The sequence below is a fragment of the Lactuca sativa genome, chromosome 3, assembly GCF_002870075.4.
Source record: "Lactuca sativa cultivar Salinas chromosome 3, Lsat_Salinas_v11, whole genome shotgun sequence".
NCBI classification, from domain to species: Eukaryota; Viridiplantae; Streptophyta; class Magnoliopsida; order Asterales; family Asteraceae; genus Lactuca; species Lactuca sativa.
The window spans coordinates 245,088,179-245,102,223 of record NC_056625.2 but is presented as its reverse complement, the minus strand read 5'-3'; the positions used below and the strand labels follow the sequence as shown (position 1 = coordinate 245,102,223).

Below are 14,045 nucleotides of genomic sequence, written 5' to 3'. Positions count from 1 at the left end.
TTGACAGATCATCCCTTATTCCTAGTTGTTACATTCTTAGAAAACTCAAATAGAAGAGAAATGAAAATTGAATGTAGAGTAGTGAAAACATCTGACATGGATGTAGAATGCATCCCACGTGCACCGGTCAAGTAATCAAGTTAAGTATAATACGAATCAAAAGAGGTCACGATAATGAGATGTAATCCTCATCTTACTCTTAGGGTTTTATTGGGACATGGCTTTCTCAACAACTGTGTTCCACATCATACCATAGCTCACCTATTTAAAGAATGTTTAAAGAAAGATAACATGTGGAAGGTTGTGAAAAGAGCGAGATGAACATACCCACTCAGCAAAACTACCATCAAAATGTTTTCAGGCAACACCATTTATTTGCAAGAACATCTAAATCAGAAAATAAGGTAATAATTATCATTCTCTTGTTTCCATGTTTCAAAGGAAAGTTGTGATTAATTGAAAAAGAAAATAAACTACTACCATCGTCTAGCTACATGTGTTGATATGAGCAGAATAATCAAAACCCAGGAAATCAAACATAAAACTAACATTTGCTAAATGTTTAGGGCACTCAAAGCCTTCCATTTTGAATCCTTTATACTCAAACCTAGACATTGTTTCTCATACATGAAACAATCCTACCACCAAAAAAAACTCAACTACAAATTAACAAATGTTACAAGTAAGACCATTAGGGAGCGAACTATTTTATTCTTAATTTAAAATGGAAAACTTACAATCCCAATGTCTTGAATCTTAATCATAATATACCTCCTACAAGAATCAGTAACAATGAAATCAAAGTAAATGTAAACAGAGAGTTTCAAAGCCATCATTTAGCAATAGAAAGTGAGCAAAGAAATTATAGATTTGAATATCTCATTTTTGTAACAAATAGAGAGCATTGGAGAAAGTGAATTAGTGATAATTTCAATACCAACATGAATGAGAGACAATTTCAATACCATAGCTTTTGCAACAAAGAAAGAGTGAGTAGTCGAAGGATAATCAAAGGCTTGAAGAGAAACTCCAGGAGATACTCCATTGACCTAGAAAGAAAAAAAAAATAGCAATCGATCACAAAGAAAAAAGAACTAATACTAAATTTTGTATAATTTAAAACCCTAAAACCCATCTATAGGAAACGAAACAGGGGGAAGGGCCGAGATATGCTCCGAGATTTGGAAGATCAAAAAGGAATCTTAATTTTAACGGATCAATCGCTGAATAATATCGTTTGAATAACATATGCATTTGATAGTTGTATATTGTGTTTATAAATTTATACCTCTTAAATTTCAATAAATGATCAATATGCTTTATATAAGAACCTACCATGAAGCATATTGACAATCGTAATGAGGTGGGCGACTGCGGTAAGCCGTGATGGTGGTGGCGGATGAGGTGATCGATGTTGGTAGTGGCGACAATTAGGGTTTGTAGAGAGAAGAAAGGGAAAGTGAAAGTCAGGGTGGGAGGAAGTTGAATATACCGGAGAAAGGCGTTAAGAGGTAGAGCTCAAAATCTGGAGATCATTAACAATGTGAACCAAGTAAAAACCCCATTTAAATTATAATATTATTTTATTCACGATTAGTTGTACTTTACGCTTAGAGATTTGAACGTCTTAAAAAAATATTATTATTTTATTGGATCTATTTATAGAAATAATAGAATTTCTTTTATAAGTTAATATATATATATATATATATATATATATATATATATATACTAGTTGTGACGCCCGTATGTTATACGGGTTTATTAAAACAAAAAAATTAAATATGAAGGTTTAAACAAAAAAATTATTTAAATTTAAAATTTAAAATTTAAAATTTGAATTTAAAATGAAACATATTCAATAATATGAGTTGTAATATTGTAATTTAATTATTATTTTTAAATAAAGCAATTAATAATTAAGGTTTAAATATGATGTGTTAATTAAAAAAAGATAAACAATGAGAAAATGACACATGGAAAAAAACATTTATTTAAAAATACCAAAAAATGACGTGTGTCCAAGTTAATGAGAGAGTGACATGTGGCAAAATTATTTTCATTTATTAGGGAGGATATATATATATATATGGTTAAGTTCAAATGAGAATATTATTTAATGTGAGAACGTGAGAACAGTACTTTATGTTACTATTCTACTATGAATTTTGTATATACAACGATATGACATTATTCATCAACAAATATACGAACAATCAAACATTAATATTCACATTAAAATTTTGTATGTACAACTTTATAACATTATTCATCACCGAATATATGAACAATCATATATTTAACATTCACATTAGAATTTACTAAATTACTACACATATATATCAATTTTATAGTAGAATAGCATTATAAAATTGAATATATTCATATTGTAATTACTACAATACTATACATATTAAATTCATAGTAGAATAGTAACATAAAGTAGTGTTCTCACGTTCTCACATTAAATAGTGTTCTCATTTAAACTTAACCCTATATATATATATATATATATATATATATATATATATATATATATATTGTTTCTACTAACTATTGTGTGTCAGAATGCACAGATCTGGACCATCGGATGAATAGAATCAACAATCATGATCTGAGGATCTATGATATTACAATAGGGTAGTATGTATCATATAATCACACAAATTTCAACAAAAGGGTATTTTGGTCAATTAACCTATTTTAAAAAAGGAAATTTTCGGATTTTAAGGGATCATTAATTCCTTTATTTTTAAAAAAATTTGATTTTTTTAAAATTAATTTAATTAAAATTTAATATTACTTTTAATAATAACCGATTTTATTCTGTCAGAATGACAAAAAGTCAACAATAAACTAATAAATATATTTGTGGTTTTATTCTTGAATAATATTGTTTCATTCAAGATACTTTTTATATTAAACATGCTTAAAGAATTATACAACATATTATCAAGAAAAACATTTTCTAAAGAATACGGATTTTATTCTTTAAGAATCAATATTTACATTCGTTCGTAAAGAAAAAGACTATAAACAATTGTTACAATCATTCTAAACAAATTATGACTAATAATGGTTTAAGGATTACATTTTAAAAAAGAAAAAACATCAAAATCTAACAAAAACACTACTCTATTCCGAAAAAATATTATTCTGAAAAAATATTATCGTTCTCCATGTTTTCTTCATTTTCCACATTAATGACAACCTCTTCAAAACCTAAATTCACAAGGAAGAAATAATCAACTTTCAAATATTAAAAATTTTAGTGCATTAAATAGAATAAAACAATAAATTCTAATAGAATGTGATATACATTCAAATAGAATATAACTATAATTTCTACAAACCAACATTAACAATCATCCCTAAACTTGTAATGTATATTATTCTGAAAGAATGTAATGTTTCATTATTTAAGATGTTATTCCATAAGAATCGAGATCAATAACAAGAATATAAACCAATTTTATTCTAACAAAATTGGTTACGGTAATTCACTGCTTAAGTTGACAAGAAATTCAAGATTCTATTCTAACAAAATTAGAATTCGATATTGCATTCTAGCAGAATGATCGACATCAAGATGCATTAAAAAAACCTAGATTTCAACTATGCATTTTATCGAACACGTGATGTGCGTCTTTAGTTTCTTAAAAAAAATTATTGAGAGTCTTACCAATTCAATTTCTTGGTGGTAGGGAACTGGAGATACAACTAAAAAAACATGTTATGATTAGTACAATCATGTAATAAATAAAATTGAACTTACCTGATGTTAGTGGAAGAATGAAATCGTACACAACCTATGTAATGCACAATAAGTGAATTCAAAAAGAAGATTCATAGATTAATTTTGAGAATCCATTAAAAAACCTAAAATCACTTTCACATTCATAATCAATTTTACAAAATTACGATTGGTAATTCTTTTGGGTATTACCAACAATCAATAAAAAAACCACAGTGAATAGTAATCACGTAGTTATTTTGGGGGCTAGCAAAAAGAGAAAATTTTGAATTCATAAGCAACTTTTATAACATCGTGATTGATACCCTGTGATTGGTATACTAATAATCAAATGAAAAAGACATAATGGATGTTAGAAATCACGTACGTATTAATAGTTGAAGATTGGTAAGAGGCATCAATCGATATTTCACATTTATTTTTTGGTCTGCAATTGAATGGAGATTTATATGGCTGATGGTGTTTTGACGAAGAAGGGATACGTATGAATGTTTCAGAGGAGCCTACGGCGACAGAAATAGAATACATATGATATGATAGGCTAGGGTTAAATAGTTGGTCAAAAAAAATTTTATGGTAATTTCCATGAATTAAGGGATTTTATTTTAATTATCATGCTAAAGTTACATAATTACCCTTATAACAATTTTTATTAATTTAATTATTCCTAAATTCCTATTGGTGCATTCATGCACACAATAGTTGCTAGAAACATTTGAACCTAACTCTCTCTCTCTCTCTCTCTCTCTCTATATATATATATATATATATATATATATATATATATATATATATATATATATATATATATATATATATATATATATATATATAGGGAAAAGTGAATATACCCATAAGGGTATATAAGGTTAGGTACCCTTAACCCCAAAACTACGTAGTTTCGGATTAAATTTCTCAAAAAAAAAAAAAAAACAAAATACATCGGAAATGAAGTTTATCAAGCCCCAATCAATTCTTCGTCTTTAGCTCTTCTGTGTTAGCTCGTATCAACCAACAGGTGAGGTGATCGTTGGGGATTTGAGTTAACATTCGATTATTTGATCATCCAACAGGTATTTCGATCCCACACACATGTTTTCGGTTTTTTTCTTGGGTTCAAGAGGCACAATCATCCATCGTTCCAATGAGTTCTCTATCTAGCCCTCGGCAAATCAATTGACTAGATACTTACACTTGCAGGTGCAGCAGGGTGAATGTGATGATGGTGGACGGCTTAGAAGCTCGTATAGCGATGGGTATGTATATGGGTATTCATAATCTGACTACTCTTCGCTCAGCTCCCTCTTTCATGCGCACGAAGCTCCGAGCCAAACCTAGTGCTGCCCTTATTGCTTCTTCTTCTCGGACAGAAGGTCGAACAGTTGGTGGGTTGCTGTTGCAACCAAAGCATGACCTAAACGAAGTAAATGGACATGATGATACTGTTAATAATATCATCATCAAGAAGAAGAAAAGGGTGTTCTTTTTGGATGTAAACCCAATCTGTTATGATGGTAGCACCCCGAGTTTACACTCTTTTGCTCACTGGATTTTCCTTTTCTTCTCCGAAGTCAGCCTTACAGACCCTGTTATTGTCGTAAGCACCACCTCTCTCCATTATGTTTCTATGCCAAATTTTAAGCTCAACAGGCCAATTATTTTATCTTAATGAGAGTTTGGTCGTTTTAGATAACTCAGTGATTTAATTCAAAATCTTTGGATTTTAAGGTATCTGAAAGACTTTTTGGAAGCAATCTAATCAAATATAGCTCTTTTTTCTGGCAGAGAAGTAGAAGAAGTGCACTGGAATCTTCAGTTGATTGCTAAGCTGTTGTAGTATTTTATCCATATGTTTTAGTTGATTTCAGCAATAGTGAAACGACCCAAAAATACGACCCAAAAATTTCATTTTTCAATATAACCAAAAACCATAATCTGAGTGTCATATCATAAAACCATACGTGATGTATCCCAAACATAATAAAAACACTGTGCGGAAAACTGTATCATATCTATGTCATATCAAAATCAAAAACTAAATCAACTCCCAGGATAAAAGTTGAAGTTGTGGTGTGTGCGATGCCATCATCCCGAGCTCTTCCCTCTGCTTGCGGAAGTACCTGAAACCAAAACTGAAACTGTAAGCACGAAGCTTAGTGAGCTCCCCCAAACTACCACATACCATACAATAACATATCAAGCACATACTGGGGCCTTGCCCCCTCCATCGAACCGAAGTCCGAAGCTGACTGACTGGGACCTTGTCCCCTACATCGGACCGAAGTCCGAAGCTAACTGACTGGGGCCTTGCCCCCTCCATCGGACCGAAGTCCGAAGCTGACATCGGACCGAAGTCCAAAGCTGACTGGGACCTTGTCCCCTACATCGAACCGAAGTCCGAAGCTGACTGGGACCTTGTCCCCTACATCGAACCGAAGTCCAAAGCTGACATCGGACCGAAGTCCGAAGCTGACTGGGACCTTGTCCCCTACATCGGACCGAAGTCCGAAGCTGACTGAACATAGTATAAACATATCACTAGCATGAACACACATAAATCCTGTCTGAGCCACGAAGGCATCAAACATGCTAACTACTGCATCGAATCAAAATCCGGATACTACTACTAGCTAAACGGGCCGGCATTGTGGCCTTAGACCCGTTCCTACTGGAAGGAAACTCACCTCGTGAACTGGCTGCTGAGTGAATGGCTCTGAGGGCTAACTGCTGCTGCTCCGGTATCTCCCCGGCTACAAGTCCATAAACACACTCAATCAAATGCTAAACACTGCACTGGGTAAAATGACTCTTTTACCCTTGGTCAAAGTCAACTCTAGGTCAAAGTCAACTCTTGGTCAAAGTCAACTCTAGGTCAAAGTCAACCCACAGTTGACCTGACTCGCCGAGTTGGGCCGCCAACTCGCCGAGTCTCTAATCTCACTTCTCAATCCTACTCGTGACTACTCGTCGAGTATGACATCGACTCGACGAGTACCCTCTCGATCCAAGAACTCAGACAATCTTCATCCGACTCGCCGAGTCATATGAACAACTCGACGAGTTGTTCTCGAGCTTAAGAAGATTGCCTTGGACTCGCCGAGTTGTATGAACAACTCGCCGAGTCCCTCCATTACTGAGTCTACCCTCAAACTCGCTGAGTCCACTCCACTACTCACTGGTCCCACTCGACACCGCTCAAAAGGAAGAAATCGGGGACTCGCGACTCGACTCGCCGAGTCGTTCTTCCGACTCGCCGAGTCACCGCCATGCAACTATTCTACACTCGATTCTGCTCGAATCCAATACATACACAAGATAGATCTGAGTCCAATAAGCTGATTTACCACGTAAAATTTCCAACTTTACGTGTACAAACACATGAACAAGGGAATAAAGGCTCGAAAGGCACTTAAAAGGGTAGATCTAGGGTTATGATGCAAAATAGCTCCATAAAGGCAATAGATTTGGGCTCTACAACTCCTAAATGAACAGATCTAAGGATATCTCAGCATAATAGGGCTTCCATATCAACATAAGGCTTGAGAAAAGATCAACTAGATCTAGAGGGGGTTTTAAAGCATAAAAGGGAAGGAAATCCGAAGAATACCTCAAAGAGCTCTTGTTTTCCCTTGAATCTCTGCTCTACAATTCTTCTCCTTGCTCCTTTCTTCTTCTCCTTCTTCAAGCTTCACAAATGCACAAAAGATCACTTAAAATCACTCAAGAACGAATTAGGGTTTTCTCATAGCTTCTGAGGGTGAAGGAGGCGAGAATGGAGGCCATAAGGTGGCTTAAATAGTGGGCAACCCGGGGATTTAGGGTTTCTCCCAGACGGATAGACTCGCCGAGTCCGGAATATGGACTCGCCGAGTCGCCAGCTCACACGTGCTCGAAATCCCGTCCCTACTCGGTGAGTCAGGCTATGAACTCGCCGAGTCCCTCTTGCAAAACTTCAAAATAAATACCAAGGAATCATCATACCGGAGACGGGTCGTTACAAATAGTTTATGCACCCTTATGAATATTGAGCTCATTTCATTATTAATGGAATCTCGCTAGGCTGCTGTAGTATTATATCCATTCAACAATCTCGCTAGGCTGCTGTAGTACTATATCCATTCAACAAGTGTGATCCACTCTCTAATTTAAGACTTAGTAAGTATACACTTTCTCTTGATGATGTGACTCATGAAAAGATTGAGTTGTTGTTCATGAAACTATTTTAAAGAGGGTATTTCTTACAAAAATATCTTGTTTATAGGATGCATTTTGGGTGATGAAGCAGATGGTGTTCCTGGAATTCAACATCTGGTGCCTGGTTTTGGCATGAAAACTGCCTTAAAACTTATAAAGAAAATTCACCTGCTTCTGCAATACCTGTGGTTTTTAATGCTTTGAAATTATTTGTATTGCAGGGATGTTAACGTTAGGATACAGGAAGAGTGGTTGCATAAGAGACACAAACAGAACGATTCAGAAATTATATCAAGCTTCCTTGATTTATTGGGGGAAACTCATTGTTCCAAAGCTCTCTGGATCAGTGTTCTAAAAGGCGCGCCATGGCGTGAGGCGTGGCTTTGCCGTTACGAAAAGCTTCATAACGTTGCTGTTAGACGTAACGCGTGGCAAGGCGTGATATGGCGCGCCATGGCGCGTTATGGCGTGTTATGGCGCGTGTTTTTTCGTTTGAGACACAGTTTTTTTCTCTTCGTTATGTCTTTTCAAATCGGAGATACAAGTATTGTGGTTTTTGTTAACTTTTTGTTATTAGTTATTGATCTAACACTTCTAATAAGTAGTTATATTTAATATAAATTTATATTTATGTGGTAATGTAATTTTAAATTAATACAAAATCGCCGCCTTACATCACGCCTTGAAAAACGCCGTGGCTCGCCATGACTCGTTAAGCTTGAGGCTTGGCCTTGCCGCCACGCCACGCCTCACGCCATTTAGAACCTTGCTCTGGATTCATATCTAGCCCTTGTGAAACTTTCTATGTGTAGGTATGAACACTTCAAGTTCTCTTTTTTCCTCTGTTTTTATCATCTTATTGAAGCTTCCTTATTTTGGAATGGAATCCTTCCAGTATTAAGTTCAAACCCTTTTCAACCTTCTTCATTTTCCATCCATTAATTTTCAAGAATTTGTTTTTCAGGCTCTTGGAGTCCCTGTTCACCATGATGTATATCAGATTAGAGCATCCCATATACCACCTAGAAAACTGGTTTATTGACCCATCAAAGCACAAGGAATTAAAGCCAAGATAGCCATTAAATGGGGAAAGCCTCATTTCCTTTACTTTCTGTATTAAGTTCAGTTGTTTTTTCTTTTTTTGTTTTTTCTGTTGAAGTCAAAAAGAAACTCATGTGTATAGCTAACTGGATTGACCAAAGGGTAAATTGGTCATTTATTCATATTTTAGATAGTTCATTAGTTCAATAAGGAAATACCTCTGTATAGTTTATAGTTTACTTGATTAAATGACCATTTAATCAAAGGTTAAAACGGTTATTACTTGTATTCAGTCTCAACCGAAAGATTTTATGCATAAAACACTTTATCTTAAAGAAGAAAAAGAAACGGGCCCTATGTTTTGACTTCAAGCTCTATAATGCTGAATATGAATAAAATGAAAGATTACTTGTAATAGCTCAATTGAACCTTGTTTTTTTTTTTTTTTTTTTTTTTTTTTTTTTTTTTTTTTTTGCTAAAACTAAGAAAATATTGTGTTGAATTTGTAGAATATTCGTATTTGATTCTGAATATGGAAAAAGAGTTGGGTGATTTTAAAGTCAAAATCTTTAATTTTACCACCTTTCAGTTAAGATAATTCACTCTGAGGTCTTGAGGATTACCATATTTGGGACAAGGGCAAAATCGTCCAACGATGTTAAAAAACATCAAACTTATGTGTAGATAACACAACACTAACCAAAATGATAGCATACTTTCTTTCTTACCCTGTAATTGCAGATAAGTTTCGTTTTTTCACAAAATACCCTCATAATTTCATTTTTTCACAAAATACCCTCATAATTTTGTTTTTTTTTTCATAAAATATCATCGTACTTCTGTTTTTTTTTTTTTTTCACAAAATACCCTCATAATTTCGTGTTTTCACAAAATAACCTTATAATTTTGTTTTTTTTTTCACAAAATACCATCATACTTCTGTTTTTTTTTCACAAAATACCCTCATAATTTTGTTTTTTCATAAAATACCCTCATAATTTTGTTTTTTTTCACAAAATACCATCGTTCTTCTATTTTTTCACAAAATACCCTCATAATTTTGTTTTTTTTTTCATAAAATACCATCATACTTCTGGTTTTTTCACAAATACCCACATGATTTCGTTTTCTCACAGAATACCCTCATAATTTTGTTTTTTTCATAAAATACTATCGTACTTCTGTTTTCTCACAAAATACCCTCATAATTTCGTTTTTTTTTCACAAAATACCTTCATAATTTTGTTTTTTTTTTTTTTTCATAAAATACCATGATAAACAATCAACAAATTTCATTCTAAAATATTAGAATTGTTAAAAAGCATCAAAAACTTCTAAATTATCCATACACCGTTTATGTCTAAAACATGAAAAAGGTGAAGTTAACCCAAAAAATGTCATGAAGCATCTAGTTTTTCTTTTGCTCACAGAAACAACATATCTCATCATTATGTTTCTTGCAACGATTCATCCGCCTCATACATGAAAAACATAAAAAATTGTTAATGTGATTATTAGAGTTCTCAATCATGAATATTAAATTATTATTATAATTACCTTTCTTTTTAAACAACTAGTAGCATAATGACCTAATCCTTGACAGTAAGAGCATGTTCGTTTTTTGAGGGCTTCTAAAGAAGACTTGATTCTACTTGCAAGTTTAGGACGCCCTTTTGTAGTAGTTGGACCAACAGGATCGCGGACAGATAATTGTGGCATCATATCTATTTGCGAAACTCCCATACAAGAACCTTGAGATGCATTCTCTAAAGACATAGATTTCTTTCGATTTGTTTGATCATCTAAAAGACATATCAATAACGTATTGACTTTTTGTATCTCTAAAGGGGAGTCTCTAGCTTGTTCAATTAGTTTTGTAAAATTTGAACGGACACACCATAGTGTGTAGGCACTAACTCCATTTTCAGTATTCATTTCTCCGAGTCCGATACTAGCACTACCTAGTTTGTACCTAGCATTAAGGGTCCATCGTGGTAAAATATAGTGACTTGGGAGTTCCTTAACATGCTTCTTCTTCATCACATATAGGCTATGTTTACATAAAATCCCATTTGTCTCATACTTCGCACAAGAACATGTGACATTGACATGATCCAAAGAACGAAAGGTAACAATGCGCCGATATTTTTTTTATCAACATCCAATTGCCCAACTCGGTATGTGCTTTCAACTGTAGTTTTTCCTATAGTCTCATGAGTCAAATTGGTAATAGCTTCAGTCCATTCTTTTTTGAAAGTATCAAACATCTTTCTAGTATAACATTGACCTGCTTTTGCTTCGATTGGATGCACTGAAGAAAGAACCGGCCTCGAGTTCATAGTCTTGAAGTCTTCATCTTCTTCGGCGGCCCTTCGAGACTCAATTGCTTTGTCGTATTGTACAACAAATTCATTCAACATGGTCCTTGAATTAACAAATCCATCAAAAAATGAATTGATACTCTCACTTCGTCCGGTTGTTGTCATACCAACAAAGAAAGTATCATTCAAGAAGGGTTTAGCCCAATGTATACGTTGGTTATACATGTAACTAATCCAACCGTTGCTTTCCAGTTCATACTTAGTACGCATAACCTCCCATGTTGCTTCAAATTTTTCAATGGTGTCACTATTTACCCATTGTTTGTGCGTTTCTTGAAAATCACTGTAATGGGAAACATATGATCGATGGTGCGCAGTTTCATGTTTCATGATATGCCATGAACAAAAACGATGTCGAGTATCCGGAAACACCTTTTTTTATTGCATTTCCCATTGCTTTGTCTTGATCAATAATAATTGCCTGCGGATACTTGCCAAACATACATTTGAGGAAATGTTCAAATAACCATTCAAATGTCTCTTCCTTTTTGTTTTCAAGCAATGCTCCACCAAAAAGTATAGACTGTCCATGATGATTCACTCCAGTAAAGGGAGCAAAAGGCATCTTGAATTTGTTAGTCATATAAGTGACATCAAACACAACAACATCTCTGAATTTTGTATAGGCATCTCTTGATCTACCATCAGCCCAAAAGATATTTCTAGGATACCCATCATCAGACAAATCCACAACAAAATACTGGTCACTGTCATCTAATGTTTTATCTTGAAAATGTTTTATAAGTCCATAGAACTCCTTTCCTCTAAGTTGTTTTCGATGCTCAGATAAGACATTAGCACATTGCTTTGAAGTTACATCAGCTACATTTGAGGTTTTCATTGTGTTAACAACCTTTTTAATCTGAGAAGGTCTCAACCCTGCTTCACCAAATTGCACCATAAGCGATTTACCTTCTATTGAACGGTGGAAATTGCTATGAGATCGATGCTTCATAACCTTCGTAGGTGTCATGGTCAAGTCGTGATTGTGTATGTCATTAAAGGAGTCCACCAACCATTTCCCATCCTCCTGTCTTGTTATTCGAATCTTTGCATGACATCCGGTTCTCACATCTCTACGACGTTTTTTCTCATTTTCACTTGAATCATTTTTGTCCATCCGTTTGAAACCTTCTTTGTTGCATACATATATCTTCCAAAAAGGCTCATTTGTTGTAGGATTTTTAATTGTGTCATCTTTACGTATACCAAAGCCATGCAAAAATGAATAATCATTATAAAATGTATAGGCATCATCGGGTGTATCAAAAATCTTTCCCAATATCGTTTCATCATCAATATCATCTTCATCAAATTCAATGTTCACACCGATACTGTTTAATTTTTCATGGTCATATGTTGCTTCCATGTAATCATTTGTGTCAATATCTTCGGTTATATATGGTTCTATAGTTTGATTACTTGCTTCAGCTTCACTCATTATCACCTATAGTAGACAACGATGCATATTTCCAAATAAAAGATTAACACAAAATTGTTTTATATTGAATATAATGGAAACATTATACATAAAAAACATAATAACAAGCAATGACAATGTCTAAAAACAACAATGTCACTTTTAAAATCCATGAACAAAAAAAGATTCATTAGATAATAAAGAACATTGTAACAATAATCTCGAATATTAAATTCTAAAAAACTTTAATAATCATATCAATGTTAGTTTTAGAAAAACTACTTGGAAGTATTCTTAACCAAAACATGGGATATTTTTAGTTTTTGTAGCATCATACTTTCGTTTAAATCACATAATGGCAGCCAAATTTCAATTTTAAATACAAATGAAAACCGAGAATAAAGAACTACAAAAGTTATATACATTGGGAAAGTAATACGTTCTCATCAGATGTGATGCTGGTGTAAAAGTGCTCATCCAAAGTTCAAAGAATTCTTCTAAAAAATCATTCATTAAAATAAATTACAACCGATTCCAATTGAAATAAAAAATCCAAACTTTGAAACTTCACAATTAGTTCATGTTGCTGATATTTAGTAATCATATACACATAACATAGGCCATAAAACACGAGATCAATGACTTACTTGGAAGTGGTCTGGAAGAAAAAACAGGGGATGCTGCGATTTGTAGTTTTTAAAGATCTAATCAAACCCAATTCGTTATGAGTTGTGATTTCTAAGAACTCGCTGAATTGAATTCCAATTTGAATAAACTCGTTAATGGTGAAATTCGAAATTACTAGACTACTTTTTTTTTTTTTTTTTTTATTTTGAAATCGGTTTCTGTGAAATCGGTTTTTCTTTGAATGGAGATTTCTTTTTTTTTTTTGAAATCGATTTCTTTGAATTCAATTTCTCTAATTTTTTTTTTGTGATAAGCAACCGATTATTGGATTGACCAAGGAAGACGTGATTTGCAGCCGATCATCAAGCGTATCATGGAAGACGTGTTTTGATGTTATCAGTAGTTGAGTCTAATTAGGAACATAGCAAATAATTTATGGAAATTGTATTTTTTTTTTTTTTTTGAGAAATTTAACCCAATAATCGAAACTACGTAGTTTTGTGGTTAAGGGTACCTAACCTTATATACTCTTATGGGTATATTCACTTTTCCTATATATATATATATATATATATATATATATATATATATATATAACCTTATAAAAGAAATCTAACTATTTTCATAA

At 33.4% G+C, this 14,045-nt stretch overlaps 2 protein-coding genes and 1 long non-coding RNA gene across 10 annotated transcripts in view; 1 reads left to right on the top strand and 2 right to left on the bottom strand.

Moving 5' to 3' along the window:
- LOC111889151 (uncharacterized) overlaps window positions 1-1,523 on the bottom strand; it is a 6,565-nt gene extending 5,042 nt beyond the window's left edge. For 4 of the 8 annotated variants that reach the window (XR_006189558.2, XR_006189560.2, XR_008231085.1 and 1 more), the window contains exons 1-3: window positions 1,336-1,523; window positions 481-1,049; window positions 328-387 (exon numbers count right to left, since the gene is read on the bottom strand). This is a non-coding gene — a long non-coding RNA (uncharacterized LOC111889151). Of the gene's footprint in view, window positions 388-480; window positions 1,050-1,335 lie in introns of all 8 variants that reach the window. The other 4 variants (XR_006189556.2, XR_006189555.2, XR_006189557.2 and 1 more) reach the window with 4 other exon arrangements.
- A 3,180-nt stretch (window positions 1,524-4,703) lies between these two features.
- On the top strand, window positions 4,704-5,629 carry LOC128133083 (uncharacterized). Its single transcript, XM_052770091.1, has 2 exons — window positions 4,704-5,351; window positions 5,540-5,629. Exons 1-2 carry the CDS (start codon window positions 4,974-4,976, stop codon window positions 5,579-5,581), a joined length of 420 nt encoding a protein of 139 aa, XP_052626051.1. The 5' UTR covers window positions 4,704-4,973; the 3' UTR covers window positions 5,582-5,629.
- Window positions 5,630-11,689: 6,060 nt separating this feature from the next.
- On the bottom strand, window positions 11,690-12,811 carry LOC111889144 (protein FAR1-RELATED SEQUENCE 7-like). The gene has a single exon (XM_023885285.1). It carries the CDS (start codon window positions 12,809-12,811, stop codon window positions 11,690-11,692), a length of 1,122 nt encoding a protein of 373 aa, XP_023741053.1.
- Between the last annotated feature and the right edge of the window lie 1,234 nt (window positions 12,812-14,045).